Source organism: Oncorhynchus masou, chromosome 28 (assembly GCF_036934945.1).
Source record: "Oncorhynchus masou masou isolate Uvic2021 chromosome 28, UVic_Omas_1.1, whole genome shotgun sequence".
NCBI classification, from domain to species: domain Eukaryota; kingdom Metazoa; phylum Chordata; class Actinopteri; order Salmoniformes; family Salmonidae; genus Oncorhynchus; species Oncorhynchus masou.
The window spans coordinates 50,141,070-50,157,277 of record NC_088239.1 but is presented as its reverse complement, the minus strand read 5'-3'; the positions used below and the strand labels follow the sequence as shown (position 1 = coordinate 50,157,277).

The following is a 16,208-nucleotide window of genomic DNA, read 5'->3' as shown; positions in this document are numbered from 1 at the left end:
ATAAGAGTTTGTCCCCGTCCCTGAGATTTGGCAGGGTTTGGAATTAAACTGTTATAAACAGATGAATGGAGGATCTGGTACTGTTGAGTTGACCTCCAGTGTTAGGTTTGGCTCTGTGGATGTGTGAACTGACTGACTTTCTCTTCTCTCTCTCTCTCCTTTCTCTCTCTCTCTCTGACTCTCTTCTTTCTCTCTCTCTGACTCTCTCTCTCCTTTCTCTCTCTCTCTGACTCTCTTCTTTCTCTCTCTCTTCTCCTCTCTCTCTCGCTCTCTCTCTCCTGTAGATTACGTGGACAGCAGTATCCACCACATGGCTCTCTTCATCTCTGTCACAGTCTGCAGCATCATCCTGGCGCTCATCATCGTCTTCTGTTACTTCAGGTGAGAAAACACACATGGACTTGGACTCCGACTCACACACTGAGGAGATTGGGAACATAGACCAATGTAAGAAGAAGGATAAAGCCCTTAGTAGCATTATTAAGGGCTTTACCAATGTGTCTCTTCCAGGTATAAGCGTCAGGAGTCCCGGCCTCACTACAGTATTGGTCTGGAGCAGGATGAGACTTACATTCCCCCTGGAGAGTCTCTGAAGGACCTAATAGAACAGTCCCAGAGCTCTGGATCAGGATCAGGACTCCCCCTGCTGGTGAGCGCTCAACACTGCACATCACACACATCAGCAACCAATGGCAAAATCAGTCCAGCAATACAGTGGTACTCTCTCAGTGGGTTAGTTATGTTGAATTAGATGCAGAAATCAGGATTATGATGTGGGTTAGTTATGTTGAATTAGATGCATAAATCAGGATTATAATGTGGGTTAGTTATGTTGAATTAGATGCATAAATCAAGATTATAATGTGGGTTAGTTATGTTGAATTAGATGCATAAATCAGGATTATAATGTGGGTTAGTTATGTTGAATTAGATGCATAAATCAGGATTATGATGTGGGTTAGTTATGTTGAATTAGATGCATAAATCAGGATTATAATGTGGGTTAGTTATGTTGAATTAGATGCATAAATCAGGATTATGATGTGGGTTAGTTATGTTGAATTAGATGCATAAATCAGGATTATGATGTGGGTTAGTTATGTTGAATTAGATGCATAAATCAGGATTATGATGTGGGTTAGTTATGTTGAATTAGATGCATAAATCAGGATTATGATGTGGGTTAGTTATGTTGAATTAGACGCAGAAATCAGGATTATGATGTGGGTTAGTTATGTTGAATTAGACGCAGAAATCAGGATTATGATGTGGGTTAGTTATGTTGAATTAGATGCAGAAATCAGGATTATGATGTGGGTTAGTTATGTTGAATTAGATGCATAAATCAGGATTATGATGTGGGTTAGTTATGTTGAATTAGACGCAGAAATCAGGATTATGATGTGGGTTAGTTATGTTGAATTAGACGCAGAAATCAGGATTATAATGTGGGTTAGTTATGTTGAATTAGATGCAGAAATCGTGATTGTGATTTTAGGATATTGCGATCTTGACGATTACAATGTTCACTTTAGTTGTCGACGACGATGATTATTTTATTGACGCTGACGACGGTGTGTGGGTGTTCTTCTGTGCTCAGGTGCAGCGCACCATAGCCAAGCAGATTCAGATGGTGAAGCAGATAGGTAAGGGCCGCTACGGGGAGGTGTGGATGGGTCGCTGGAGAGGAGAGAGAGTAGCCGTCAAAGTGTTCTTCACCACCGAGGAGGCCAGCTGGTTCAGAGAGACAGAGATCTACCAAACTGTCCTCATGAGACACGAGAACATACTGGGTAAGGACAGAGAGTTGGATGTGTGTGTGTGTGCTTCCTTGCGTGCATCTCTACATGTGTGTGTCTTTTGGCTTGATTCAATCCGTAGCCGGGAGATCTGCATTGTAGCGGGATTTACATTTAAAGGCAATACCGTGTTCACAGTAAATGCTGCGTTTTTCGGCTCAACCGGAAGTTACCTTTAAATGTCAAACGCATTTACAACGCAGATATTCCACGCTACAGATTGAATCGAGCCCCTTGAATCTCCTCAAAGATCTGCCCCCGTCTCCTCCCTACCCAGGCTTCATAGCAGCGGACATCAAGGGAACAGGCTCGTGGACCCAGCTCTACCTGATCACAGACTACCATGAGAGTGGCTCTCTGTACGACTACCTCAAGTCCACCACGCTAGACATCAAGGCCATGCTGCGGCTGGCCTACTCCTCAGTCTCAGGCCTCTGTCACCTCCACACAGAGATCTTTGGCACCCAGGGCAAGCCGGCCATCGCCCACAGAGACCTGAAGAGCAAGAACATCCTGGTGAAGAAGAATGGGGCCTGCTGCATCGCAGACCTGGGTCTTGCCGTCAAATTCATCAGGTAGGACAGGAAAGGGACATCTGAGATACATCAGGTCATGAATGTAGAAATAACGAAACATCTTTGTAGAGCAGATTTGTTCTACTTTGCTATGTTTCTATACTTTTCACTCCGGTAAAAATCAGCATCATTCCAGAAATGCAAAGACTGTGTTGTTTTAATGGTGCAATGTTGATGAAAAGATGTTGGTATTTCTCTCCCTACTCCTGCCTCCCTCAGTGACACCAACGAGGTGGACATCCCACCCAACACCAGGGTGGGCACAAAGCGCTATATGCCCCCAGAGGTGCTGGACGAGAGTCTGAACAGGAAGCACTTCCAGTCCTACATCATGGCCGACATGTACAGCTTCGGCCTCATCCTCTGGGAGATCGCCCGGCGCTGCGTCTCTGGAGGTCAGACACGGCCCACAATGCTCTGCTTCACAATGTCTGATATCATTTTTAGATGTGAAGTAGACTGACATGATCTTTGATCATGTGCATGCAGACATTTGCCAAAATGCTTGTCCAATTAAAAATGTTTCTTATTTAAAGTTTATTTTTTTATCCTGTTCAGTAGGGGTGTAACTGTTCATCAAACCCACTGTTCGGTACTTATTGCGGTTTTGGGGTCACGGTTAGTTTCAGTACAGCAGGAAAATAAATTGACGTACTTAATTTTTGATCATTTGGAAAAAGATGCTAAACTAACCCAGGAATAGATCATGAACCATATAATGCCCGATGAGCGCACAATCAGGTATACAAACTTTGTAGACACTCTCATAAAGGCGGCAACTCTGTAGCACGGTCCTTCTCATCTCCCACTCAGCAGGACGCAATGTTTTGGAATGTTCAGATAGAAACAGTCAGTCTGAACAAACATGCCTTTCTGACATATAGAATAAGGAATCACATCAGCTCTATTCATGGCATTTCTATCTGCAACGCTTGGCAACTGAATGTAGCCCTGGAGGTCCATCTATCTGTAGTAAGCGCAACACAGGGTGCATTGGTCAATTAATTGACAACTTGGGCTTGGGTTTGCTTATATAGAGTGGGTAGAGGTCTTCATGGGTCCAAAATGTTGGACCCCTTCCAAAATGGACCTGGGGCTTACCCACCCCGGGCCTCTATATAGGCTATAGATACCCGTTACAAACAGACCCAAGGACAGCTAATCCCATTCCGTGTAGACCTTGTTGGATGCAGACCCGGTCCGAGTGATGGAAGCAGCAGAAAGGTAAATTGTTAAGCTACTTTATTAACTAAAGCTGATAAAACGCGAGGGAGAGGAGATTGAGGTTGAGGGGCTATGCGGTGTGTGTACTGTGAGCGAGTGACACAGGGAGCAAGCAGGATGGAGGGAGAGACTGAGAGAGAGAAGGCAACTAACCAAGCCGACTCATGCTAATAAACTTCTAGCTTGCCATAGCTAGGTTATTTGTCATCCAACGTAGTATACAGAGTTTCTTACCTCTGTTAGGGTTGCGTCAATTCGAATCTGGTATCAGGATAAATATGACATTGAGTCACCGATTGTATACTATGTATTTTTATTAGCTAAGCAATAAGTGGTAGATGCAATTTTCGTATATATGGGCTTTCTGTCCCACCTCGCAGGGAAAACAGAGAACTGACTTGTTCTTGACAAAGATATTATAAATATACTCTGACAGAAATAGTTCCTGCTTCCGAGCCGGCCTGTCAGAGTAGAGACTGGGCGTGGTTTAGACGCACCCAGCCTATCGTTGATTGTTGGCGTAGAGCTGGTCCCGGCCCCCAGGCGCTCCAGTTGATAGATGTAACTCTTGCTGTGAAGAATATCTATGCGCTCATGCTCGATACCGTTATCTCACACCTGGCTTCTGTTATCTAACAAAAGACTGTTTGTTCTCGCAACACTACGTTCTGAATGTGCCCCCCCCCCAACTCATTGCACAGGTCCTGTCTTCATGTTATTCTGTATTTTTCCATCATGAGAAAGGCCCATGGCCCTGAAACTGTCAACAATGTTTCAAGTCAGCTATGTTGCATAACACATACATACATCCACACAAGCCAACAGCAGATAATATTCAATCACATATATGGTAATGGGCTATAGTGCATAACACAGAATCCTCATACCTCAGAGGCGCAACATTGCGAGACATCCAGCCGGGGTTTGAGAAGTCAATGACAAAAGGGGGAAGTTCTTCCTTAGATGTTAATTTTCTCTCAATCTAAAGGCACAACCTAGATTTGAGCCAATGTCAAGTAGTTGAACATGTTAGACTCGATGACGACCGTTAGACGCGTTGACGTGTTTCTGCGCATGAGCGTAGCAAGCCAGCGTCGCCATGAGATCGACCTACAAGTGTGATCAGGGATTTCTATTGGAGAAGCAGCTTCTGCCTATCGTCCTACTGTCTTTGGTAGTACCTGTCTTGACTGCATCAAACCGAGAGAAGTTAGTTAGCTAAGCTAGCTCGCGAGGCTAATTGCGGCTGCATGCGCTTTCCCACTGTCTGACAGTTACAAATAACAACAACTCTACCTGTTGGCTCTTGGTTGTTGTAGCATATCCTTCCCCTTTTAACTATTAATTGCGTCATTTGAATTCGGTCTTCCATTGGTTTGATATCACCTAGCGTCTGTGCCACACGGCTAAAAGGATCATTTGAAGTGGGCCAATTAAGATTCAAATTTTGATTACAACATGCGCATAGGCTCTAGTTGTTTTAACGGAATAGCCTGAAATGGTTTTTTTTCTACTCATATGTATTCATTTGGGTTCACAGTTTGGACCGAACTGAGGTCCAAATAAATACGTGTTTCGGTACACCCCTACTGTTCAGTTATCTTACCCCCTTCCACTCTGTGTATCATCTTATTACTCTCTCAGCTGGGATGACACAGTATTTTGTATTTATTATGGATCCCCATTAGCCACTGCCAAAGCAGCAGCTATTTTTCCTGGGGTCGAGCAAAATGAAGGCAGTTTATATAATTTGAGAACATTTACAATACATTCACAGATTTCACAACACACTGTGTGCCCTCAGGCCCCTACTCCACCACTACCACATTTCTACAGTACTAAATCCATATGTATGTATTGTGTGTGTGTGTGTGTGTGTGTGTGTGTGTGTGTGTGTGTGTGTGTGTGTGTGTGTGTGTGTGTGCGCGCCAATGTTTGTGTTGCTTCACAGTCCCCGCTGTTCCATAAGGTGTTTTTTCAATCTAATTTTACTGCTGGCATGATTTACTTGATGTGGAATAGAGTTCCATGTAGTCATTGCTCTATGTAGTACTGTGTGCCTCCCATAGTCTGTTCTGGACTTGGGTACTGTGAAGAGACCTCTTGTGGCATGTCTTGTGGGGTAGGCAAGGGTGTCCGAGTTGTGTGCCAGTAGTTTAGTCAATCTCTCCTCCACTTTCAGCCAGGAGAGATTGACATGCATAGTATTAATATTAGCTCTCTGTGTACGTCCAAGGGCCAGCCGTGCTGCCCTGTTCTGAGGGCCAGCCGTGCAGCCCTGTTCTGAGGGCCAGCCGTGCAGCCCTGTTCTGAGGGCCAGCCGTGCTGCCCTGTTCTGAGGGCCAGCCGTGCTGCCCTGTTCTGAGGGCCAGCCGTGCTGCCCTGTTCTGAGGGCCAGCCGTGCAGCCCTGTTCTGAGGGCCAGCCGTGCAGCCCTGTTCTGAGGGCCAGCCGTGCAGCCCTGTTCTGAGGGCCAGCCGTGCAGCCCTGTTCTGAGGGCCAGCCGTGCAGCCCTGTTCTGAAAGTCGTTTTTGGTGGCACCTGACACACGACTGAACAGTAGTCAAGGTGTGACAAAACTAGGGCCTGTAGGACCTGCCTTGTTGATAGTGTTGCTAAGAGCATCGCTTTATTATAGACAGACTTCTCCCCACCTTAGCTACTACTGCATCAAGATGTTTTGACCATGACAGTATACAATCTAGTGTTACACCAAGCAATTTAGTCATCTCAACTTTCTCAATTTCCACATTATTTATTACAAGATTTGGTTGAGGTTTAGGGTTTGGTGAGTGTTTTGTTCCAAATACAGTGCTTTTAGTTTTAGAAATATTTAGGGCTAACTTATTCCTTGCCACCCACTCTGAAACTGCAGCTCTTTGTTGAGTGTTGTAGTCATTTCAGTGACTGTAGTAGCTGACATGTATATCGTTTAGTCATCCGCATATATAAAAACTCTGGCTTTACTCAAAGTCAGTGGCATGTTGTAGTAAAAAATTGCAAAAAGCAAGGGGCCTAAACAGCTACCCTGGGGAATTTCTGATTCTTACTGGATTATATTTGATAGGCTTCCATTAAAGAACACCCTCTGTGTAACTCTTTATCCACATTATAGCAGGGGGTGTAAAGCCATAACACATATGCTTTTCCAGCAGCAGACTATGATCAATAATGTCAAAAGCTGCACTGAAGTCTAACAAGGTAGCCCCCACAATCATTTTATCATCAATTTCTCTCAGCCAATCATCAGTCATTTGTGTAAGTGCTGTACTTGTTGAGTGTCCTTTCCTATAAACATGCTGAAATTCTGTTGTCAATTTGTTTACTTTAAATAGCATTGTATCTGGTCAAACACAATTTATTCAAGAAGAGACTTACTTCCGGCGCCGACAGAGATGGCCATCTCGCTTCGCATTCCTAGGAAACTATGCAGTTTTTTGTTTTTTTACGTGTTATTTCTTACATTAGTACCCCAGGCCATCTTAGGTTTCATTACATACAGTCGAGAAGAACTACTGAATATAAGAGCAGCGTCAACTCACCGTCAGTACGACCAAGAATATGACTTTCGCAAAGCTGATCCTGTGTTCTGCCTTTCACCCAGGACAATGGAATGGATCCCAGCCGGCGACGCAAAAAAACGACTTCGTAAAAGAGGGAAACGAGACGGTCTTCTGGTCAGAATCCGGAGACGGGCACATCGTGCACCACTCCCTAGCATTCTTCTCGCCAATGTCCAGTCTCTTGACAACAAGGTTGATGAAATCCGAGCAAGGGTAGCATTCCAGAGGGACATAAGAGACTGTAACGTTCTTTGCTTCACGGAAACATGGCTCACTGGAGAGATGCTATCGGAGTCGGTGTAGCCAGCTGGTTTCTCCACGCATCGCGCAGACAGAAACAAACATCTTTCTGGTAAGAAGAGGGGCGTGGGCGTATGCCTTATGGCTAACGAGACGTGGTGTGATCACAGAAACATACAGGAACTCAAATCCTTCTGTTCACCTGATTTAGAATTCCTCACAATCAAATGTCGACCGCATTATCTACCAAGAGAATTCTCTTCGATTATAATCACAGCCGTATATATTCCCTCCCAACCAGACACATCGATGGCTCTGAACAAACTTTATTTGACTCTTTGCAAACTGGAATCCATACATCCTGAGGCTGCAGTCATTGTAGCTGGGGATTTTAATAAGGCTAATATGAAAACAAGACTCCCTAAATTGTATCAGCATATCGATTGCGCAACCAGGGCTGGCAAAACCTTGGATCATTGTTATTCTAACTTCCGCGACGCATATAAGGCCCTGCCCCGCCCTCCTTTCGGAAAAGCTGACCACGACTCCATTTTGTTGATCCCTGCCTACAGACAGAAACTAAAACAAGAAGCTCTCGCACTGAGGTCTGTCCAACGCTGGTCCGACACTCCAAGACTGCTTCCACACTCCAAGACTGCTTCCATCACGTGGACTGGGATATGTTTCGTATTGCGTCAGACAACAACATTGACGAATACGCTGATTCGGTGTGCGAGTTCATTAGAACGTGCGTTGAAGATATCGTTCCCATAGCAACGATTAAAACATTCCCTAACCAGAAACCGTGGATTGATGGCAGCATTTGCGTGAAACTGAAAGCGCGAACCACTGCTTTTAATCAGGGCAAGCTAACTTGAAACATGACCGAATACAAACAGTGCAGCTATTCCATCCGCAAGGCAATCAAACAAGCTAAACGTCAATATAGAGATAAAGTAGAATCTCAATTCAACGGCTCAGACACAAGAGGTATGTGGCAGGTTCTACAGTCAATCACGGATTACAAAAAGAAAACCAGCCCAGTCATGGACCAGGATGTCTTGCTCCCAGGCAGACTAAATAACTTTTTTGCCCGCTTTGAGGACAATACAGTGCCACTGACACGGCCTGCAACGAAAACATGCGGACTCTCCTTCACTGCAGTCGAGGTGAGTAAAACATTTAAACGTGTTAACCCTCGCAGGGCTGCAGGCCCAGACGGCATCCCCAGCCGCGGCCTCAGAGCATGCGCAGACCAGCTGGCTGGTGTGTTTACGGACATATTCAATCAATCCCTATCTCAGTCTGCTGTTCCCACATGCTTCAAGAGGGCCACCATTGTTCCTGTTCCCAAGAAAGCTAAGGTAACTGAGCTAAACGACTACCGCCCCGTAGCACTCACTTCCGTCATCATGAAGTGCTTTGAGAGACTAGTCAAGGACCATATCACCTCCACCCTACCTGACACCCTAGACCCACTCCAATTTGCTTACCGCCCAAATAGGTCCACAGACGATGCAATCTCAACCACGCTGCACACTGCCCTAACCCATCTGGACAAGAGGAATAACTATATGGGAATGCTGTTCATCATTTAACACCATAGTACCCTCCAAGTTCGTCATCAAGCTCGAGACCCTGGGTCTCGACCCCGCCCTGTGCAACTGGGTACTGGACTTCCTGACGGGCCGCCCCCAGGTGGTGAGGGTAGGTAACAACATCTCCACCCCGCTGATCCTCAACACTGGGGCCCCACAAGGGTGCGTTCTGAGCCCTCTCCTGTACTCCCTGTTCACCCACGACTGCGTGGCCACGCACTCCTCCAACTCAATCATCAAGTTTGCGGACGACACAACAGTGGTAGGCTTTATTACCAACAACGACGAGACGGCCTACAGGGAGGAGGTGAGGGCCCTCGGAGTGTGGTGTCAGGAAAATAACCTCACACTCAACGTCAACAAAACTAAGGAGATGATTGTGGACTTCAGGAAACAGCAGAGGGAACACCCCCCTATCCACATCAATGGAACAGTAGTGGAGAGGGTAGTAAGTTTTAAGTTCCTCGGCATACACATCACAGGCAAACTGAATTGGTCCACCCACACAGACAGCAATCGTGAAGAAGGCGCTGCAGCGCCTCTTCAACTTCAGGAGGCTGAAGAAATTCGGCTTGTCACCAAAAGCACTCACAAACTTCTACAGATGCACAATCGAGAGCATCCTGGCGGGCTGTATTACCGCCTGGTACGGCAACTGCTCCGCCCACAACCGTAAGGCTCTCCAGAGGGTAGTGAGGTCTGCACAACGCATCACCGGGGGCAAACTACTTGCCCTCCAGGACACCTACACCACCCGATGTTACAGGAAGGCCATAAAGATCATCAAGGACAACAACCACCCGAGCCACTGCCTGTTCACCCCGCCAGAAGGCGAGGTCAGTACAGGTGCATCAAAGCTGGGACCGAGAGACTGAAAAACAGCTTCTATCTCAAGGCCATCAGACTGTTAAACAGCAACCACTAACATTGAGTGGCTGCTGCCAACACACTGACTCAACTCCAGCCACTTTAATTATGGGAATTGATGGGAAATAATGTAAAATATATCACTAGCCACTTTAAACAATGCTACCTAATATAATGTTTACATACCCTACATTATTCATCTCATATGTATACGTATATAGTGTACTCTATATCATCTACTGCATCTTTATGTAATACATGTATCACTAGCCACTTTAACTATGCCACTTTGTTTACATACTCATCTCATATGTATATACTGTACTCGATACCATCTACTGTATCTTGCCTATGCTGCTCTGTACCATCACTCATTAATATATCTTTATGTACATATTCTTTATCCCCTTACACTTGTTGTGTATAAGACAGTAGTTTTTGAATTGTTAGTTAGATTACTTGTTGGTTATTACTGCATTGTCGGAACTAGAAGCACAAGCATTTCGCTACACTCGCATTAACATCTGCTAACCATGTGTATGTGACAAATAAAATTTGATTTGATTTGATTTTGAAGTTTACTAAGCGTTGGTAACAGGCTGATTGGTCTGCTATTTGAGCCAGTAAAGGGGGCTTTAATATTCTTGGGTAGAGGAATGACTTTAGCTTCCCTCCAGGCTTGAGGGCACACGTTCTCTAGTAGGCTTAAATTGAAGATGTGGCAAATAGGAGTGGCAATATCGCTATTATCCTCAGTAATTTTACATCTAGATTGTCAGACCCTGGTGGCTTGTCATTACTGATAGACAACAATCATTTTCTCACCTCTTCCACACAGACTTTACAGAATTCAAAAGTACAATTCTTGTCTTTCATAATTTGGTCCGATATACTTGGATGTGCCGTGTCAGCATTTGCTGCTGGCATGTCATCCCTGAGTTTGCTTATCTTGCCAATGAAAAAGTCGTTACGTTAGTTTGCAATATCAGTGGGCTTTGTGATGAGTGTCAAGATCTAACATCTCTCTCTCTCTCCATGTGCCTCATGCCCTGTAGGCATCGTAGAGGAGTACCAGCTGCCCTACCATGACCTGGTGTCCTCTGACCCCTCCTACGAAGACATGAGGGAGGTGGTGTGCACCAAGAGACAGAGACCCTCCTTCGCCAACCGCTGGAGCAGTGATGAGGTAAGGAAGAATCTTTGTGATTCTGTTATATGTTCGACCTCAGTATACTCATTCATCTGCTGCTGTGTTTGATCTGACCGGGGTATGTGTTTTCAGTGTCTCAGACAGATGGGGAAGCTGATGACGGAGTGCTGGGCCCACAACCCTGCGTCTCGCCTCACTGCTCTGAGAGTGAAGAAGACCCTGGCCAAGATGTCGGAGTCTCAGGACATCAAACTGTGACACGCTGCTGCTCCTCCTGCCACCACCTAGAGGCACTCATCCCCTAGAGACATGTCCTTGGCCTAGGGCCACTCTGCCAGGCCCACAGGAGGAGGGCAAGACAGGAGATAGAGAGATTGAAAGTGAGAGAAATGAGAATGAGAGAGAGAGAGGGAAAGAGCGAGTGAGAGGGAAAGAGTGGGTTTTCCCAGGTTCAGGGTCTGGCTCTCTTCTTGCCCGTGCCACTGCCAAGACAGAGAGAGTCCCAGTGGGCAGTTTTTGTTCTGGGCCAGTCTGGTCTGAGCCGGTCTGGTCTGGTCTGGCATTGCTTTCTGTGAAAGCGGAGTGGCTGTGTGAGTGAGGGGAAAACACAAGGACAGACAGTACCCTCTGCAGGAGAGGAGTAGTCACTCTGTCCCTCATGGCCAAGAGAGGGACGAGAAAGAGGAGTTCCTGCTCTGTCCATCTACAGCCATATAGCAGTATTGTTTTGTTAAGGCGGTAACATTTTATTACAACGAGCCACAGTAACCCCTTCAAAAACCCTTCATAACAATGTCAGAATGTTCATGAAGCTTAATGCCATGTTTACGACATTGTTATCTAGGGTTATGATTTCTAGTTCAAATAAAGACTGGCCCTATTTGTTTATCTTCAAACCCAAAGTTTTGCAATGGTAAAGAAAGCTCTGCATACTGTTGGAAGGGATGTCGATCACTCAGTAATTCTTGCAGCATCACTGCCCTACAAACCCAGGTATTTGGTTCTATTCATACAGGGAAACACATTGCTTCAATATTGGCTTTGGCTACCCAAAGGAGTCATTCTTAATCCCCCGAAATGTCTCTTAATCAAGGACTAACGATAAGTGAAAAGGGACATCATTATGTTATGATTCTGATGAAGCTAATGGTTAATTAAAAAGCATGGGAGTGATGTTACGGGGCAATTCCATGGTAACAGAGTGATGCTGAGAATCAGATTTTCTACTTTCAAATGCATGTCAAACAAAAGCCAATGATTGCAAAGTTAAACAAACCATGCAACAGAAGGAGACATTTGATCAACTTCCACTTAACATGTAACAAAAACACATTAACTTGAAGAACAGTGCAGATGCTACATTTGGTAACAGACTGTGACTGTGTGTTTCTTGTTTGACATACATTTTAAAGTCAAAACTCTTGAGTTACTTCATGTGGAATTGCCCTAATCAGATTACCTGAGTCATGCCAATAAGATGGACTCACTCATGGTTGTCTTGCTACTATAATATTCTCGTTTTCTCCCTCTCACAGAATTGAATTGTAAATAACAATGTTGAAATGTATTGATAATGATGGACTTAATAATAATGTTAAATATGTTTTGGTTGTTTGCCTTTGACTTGTGTACAGAATAAGTCACTGAGTGTCCACTATGGCATGTGCCTTATTTAATCTGTATATATGTGTATAAGAGAGTGTGTGTGGACCAGGAGAACATTCCCTAATAAAATGCTGTCAGTCTCCATACCGTCTCTCTTTTAGATTATATTAATTTCTCTCTCTCTCTCACGAACGAACATACACAGGAACACTGCAGAAAAATCCTACAGGAATCCTAAAGGAAATCCTACACCTTATGAATCCAAAGAGAAAAGCAGGATAAATAGATTCAAGTAAGATCATCCAAAATGTGGGTTATGGCTCGGTTTGGGGTTGATCTGGGGACATGAAGCTAGGGTTAAGGTTGTGGTAGCTAGTGTTAGGCCTCTATTCAATCCGTGTCGCGGGAAGTTCAGAGTTACAGCCTAATTGATATTTAAAGGCAATGTCCCCGCGTTAGTGGAGACGGCATTCATGGTGACCGCTGCATGTCCTCTCAATCGGAAATGACCTTCACATTTCTGTCACACAATCTGTAATGCTTCAGCAACACAGATTGAATGGAGAAAGCCACCAGAAAGTGGAAAAGAAGAGTCAGATTCTGCTTTCAGTGTTGCATATAAATATAATTTATTATTAGTTTTACAAATTCTTTCTTACACTTTGTACAGGAACTTAACAGAGGAAATGCAAGCATTTGCAAGTAACATGATGAATGCCAGAACAGAATTGGCCACATTCTCACTATACATACAATATTACCCATGAAGCCTCAGGAGAACGATGGAATGCAACGGCTAGCACTTTTCAGTACATACATTTTTTTTATATAAAGGATGCAAAGTTTGCATAGACGGCTTTAGGAAAATGCTCACACAACTGTCAATATTTGTTGTTGTTTTTAACCAAAACTAATCAAACGACTATTGTCAGCGCTGCTTCTTTTCAAGGAATGTTGGGTTGACAGTTATCTTCAATTATTGTACACATACAAATATGCTATCATATAATACAAATATGCTATCATAAAATCCTTATACTTAATGCTTTCCCCTTTGCAAGATAAATAATTTGATAATCTGTCAAAGTTCACATGATTTCACCTATTTCCATTCCCCCCAATGACAGTCAACAGTAACTGTTAGTGTACACTGAGTATACAAAACATTAAGAACCTGCTCTTTCCAAGACATAGACTGACCAGGGGCATCCAGGTGAAAGCTATGATCCCTTATTGATGTCACTTGTTAAATCAATCAATCAACTGTATTCATAAAGTCCTTCTTACATCAGCCGATGTCACAAAGTGCTGTATAGACCCTCAGCCTAAAACCCCAAACAGCAAGCAATGCAGGTGTAGAAGCACGGTGGCTAGGAAAAACTCCCTAGAAAGGCCGGAACCTAGGAAGAAACCTAGAGAGGAACCAGGCTCTGAAGGGTGTAAATCCACTTCAATCAGTGTAGATGAAAGGGAGGAGACAGGTGAAAGAAGGATTTTGAAGCCTTGAGATAACTGAGACTTATATTGTGTATATGTGCCATTCAGAGGGTGAATGGGCAAGACAAAAGATGTAAGTGCCTTTGAACGGGGTATGGTAGTAGGTGCCAGGCGCACCGGTTTGTGTCAAGAACTGCAACTCTGCTGGGTTTTTCATGCTAAACAGTTTCCCGTGTGTCCCAATAATGGTCCTCCTCCCAAAGGACATCCAGTCAATTTGACACAACTGTGGGAAGCATGGGAATCAACACGGGCCAGCATCCCTGTGGAACGCTTTCGACACCTTGTAGAGTCCATGCCCCGACGAATTGAGGCTGTCTTGAGGGGAAAAGGGGGTGTAACTCAATATTAGGAAGGTGTCCCTAATGTCTGTTATACTCAGTGTGTGTTGTCATTTAGTAATCTGCTCATGTGAAACAATCAGATTACAGGTATTTAGACTTCATGAAAGAGAACACTCGCGCAGAATTTTACATCAATATCAATTATTTGGTAAAAGGCAATCGTATCAGGCTGCATCAGTCCTAAAAAAATATACCGTCTGTCTATCAACAAACGACACATCTTCCACCTTGGAAGACAGACTCCCATCTCTTCCTCTACCCTGGTTCTGTCTCATTTGGACAAAGTCATCATCAGGGGACCATACGTGATGAGAGCAGATTGCGATGTTCCACTATGCCAGAGATCTGTATATACTGACTAGATGCTCATGTCTCCGCCCTAACAATGGGAGTCGTTGTCCCAAAGGCGGGAAGGCAGGCGGTCTGCTTACCTCTGTATTCCCGCGTGCACAGATTTTGACAGGAGTGGAACCTCTCGCTTCCTCTCTGACTATGCTGACTGGCATGCTGTGAGTGAGAGATGACTTGACTGACTGACCTGTCAGACAGTTCCTTGTATCAGCATCATGGGTTTCATGGCCTAACATGCAAACCCTTGATAGCGTAATATAAACCCAAATATAATCGTTTCAAACTAAATATGCAAATTGTAAATAATTGCAGAATAAAAAGCAACAGAAAATAAGTGTAAAACAATGTAATAATACACAACATGAATGATAACAGCTAATATTAATAATGACAGTCTTACACTGTAAAAGGTTACAGTTTTCAATGTTTTGTTTATGTACAGGTTGCGCTATTGTCTTTGTATCAGTGACTGTACAGTAGGTGTTGTTACTAAGAGAATCCACTAGGTAGCACTATGGCACAATGAAAACAAAGAACTGTGCAACGAAAGCAGGGGAAAAGAACACACTGGAAAACTCAATATTAGGCTGCATAAAAGGAGAGATATTTGTGTATAAATGGATGTGTTATTAAATACAGACCTATATAGTCACTGAAACAAGTTCTTCCATCAGAAATACTGACGAGTCATTCAACATTAATGTTGTTTACAGGGGTTACCATGGGGATCCATGGGGGCAGGTGGAGTGGGAGGGCCTTCCTTCCCATGGTCCTATGCTCTGAGCCAGTCTGTCACCACATCCACTATATGGACAGCACTATCAAGCGTTTCCTAGGAAACTGTATCATGGTAAAGGAAACTGTACCAGGGACAGAACAAACAGAGCTGACTAACTTTCTCTTTCCTTTGTCAAAATATTACTCCCAATATACTGTAAGTGGAGCAGTGCTATGATAAGTATGTATGTACGTGTGTGTGTGTCACTATGTCTGTGTGTTCCCTGATTGAAAAAATGTCGGCCTCTGCCTGTTCTGCATGTCAGCTAACAGATTGCCGCTCTTACTCTCTCGCCTTCTCTCCCTGACTCATCTCTCACTCCTCCCTGGAATTTCCTGTTCTTTGACGGACAGGTGTCAGTGGTCCATTGCCATGGGCATGAGGTTCTCATGGCGACCCATCTCCTCCAGCACGGCAGCTAGGCGGCTAAGGTTCCCATCTGGGAAGTGTTGTGCCTCCCACAGGTCTAAAATCACCCCAGTAGGACTGGACTTAGTGGCAAAGTAGTTCAGGTACCTGATGGGGGGAGGGGGGAGAGAGAGAAAGAGAGAGAGAGAGAGCGAGAGAGAGAGAAGAAAAGAGATAGCCAAGCTTCAGTAACACTGGACAGTACCACAC

The 16,208-nt window shown here is 44.5% G+C and overlaps 2 protein-coding genes across 5 annotated transcripts in view; one reads left to right on the top strand and one right to left on the bottom strand.

The window, feature by feature from the left end:
- Positions 1–12,764, top strand: part of bmpr1bb (bone morphogenetic protein receptor, type IBb) — a 119,159-nt gene extending 106,395 nt beyond the window's left edge. For all 4 annotated transcript variants that reach the window (XM_064942413.1, XM_064942412.1, XM_064942414.1 and 1 more), the window contains 7 exons: positions 285–381; positions 511–649; positions 1,601–1,793; positions 2,077–2,374; positions 2,594–2,769; positions 10,921–11,051; positions 11,148–12,764. In XM_064942413.1, coding sequence (XP_064798485.1) covers positions 285–381; positions 511–649; positions 1,601–1,793; positions 2,077–2,374; positions 2,594–2,769; positions 10,921–11,051; positions 11,148–11,273 — 1,160 coding nt within the window. In that variant the 3' untranslated portion in view covers positions 11,274–12,764. The remainder of the gene's footprint in view (positions 1–284; positions 382–510; positions 650–1,600; positions 1,794–2,076; positions 2,375–2,593; positions 2,770–10,920; positions 11,052–11,147) is intronic.
- Positions 12,765–13,224: 460 nt separating this feature from the next.
- The window catches only part of unc5cb (unc-5 netrin receptor Cb), a 202,018-nt gene continuing 199,034 nt past the window's right edge, over positions 13,225–16,208 (bottom strand). Inside the window, 1 exon segment of the mRNA XM_064942411.1 lies at positions 13,225–16,106. Within this exon segment, the coding sequence (XP_064798483.1) occupies positions 15,947–16,106 (160 nt within the window). The 3' untranslated portion in view covers positions 13,225–15,946.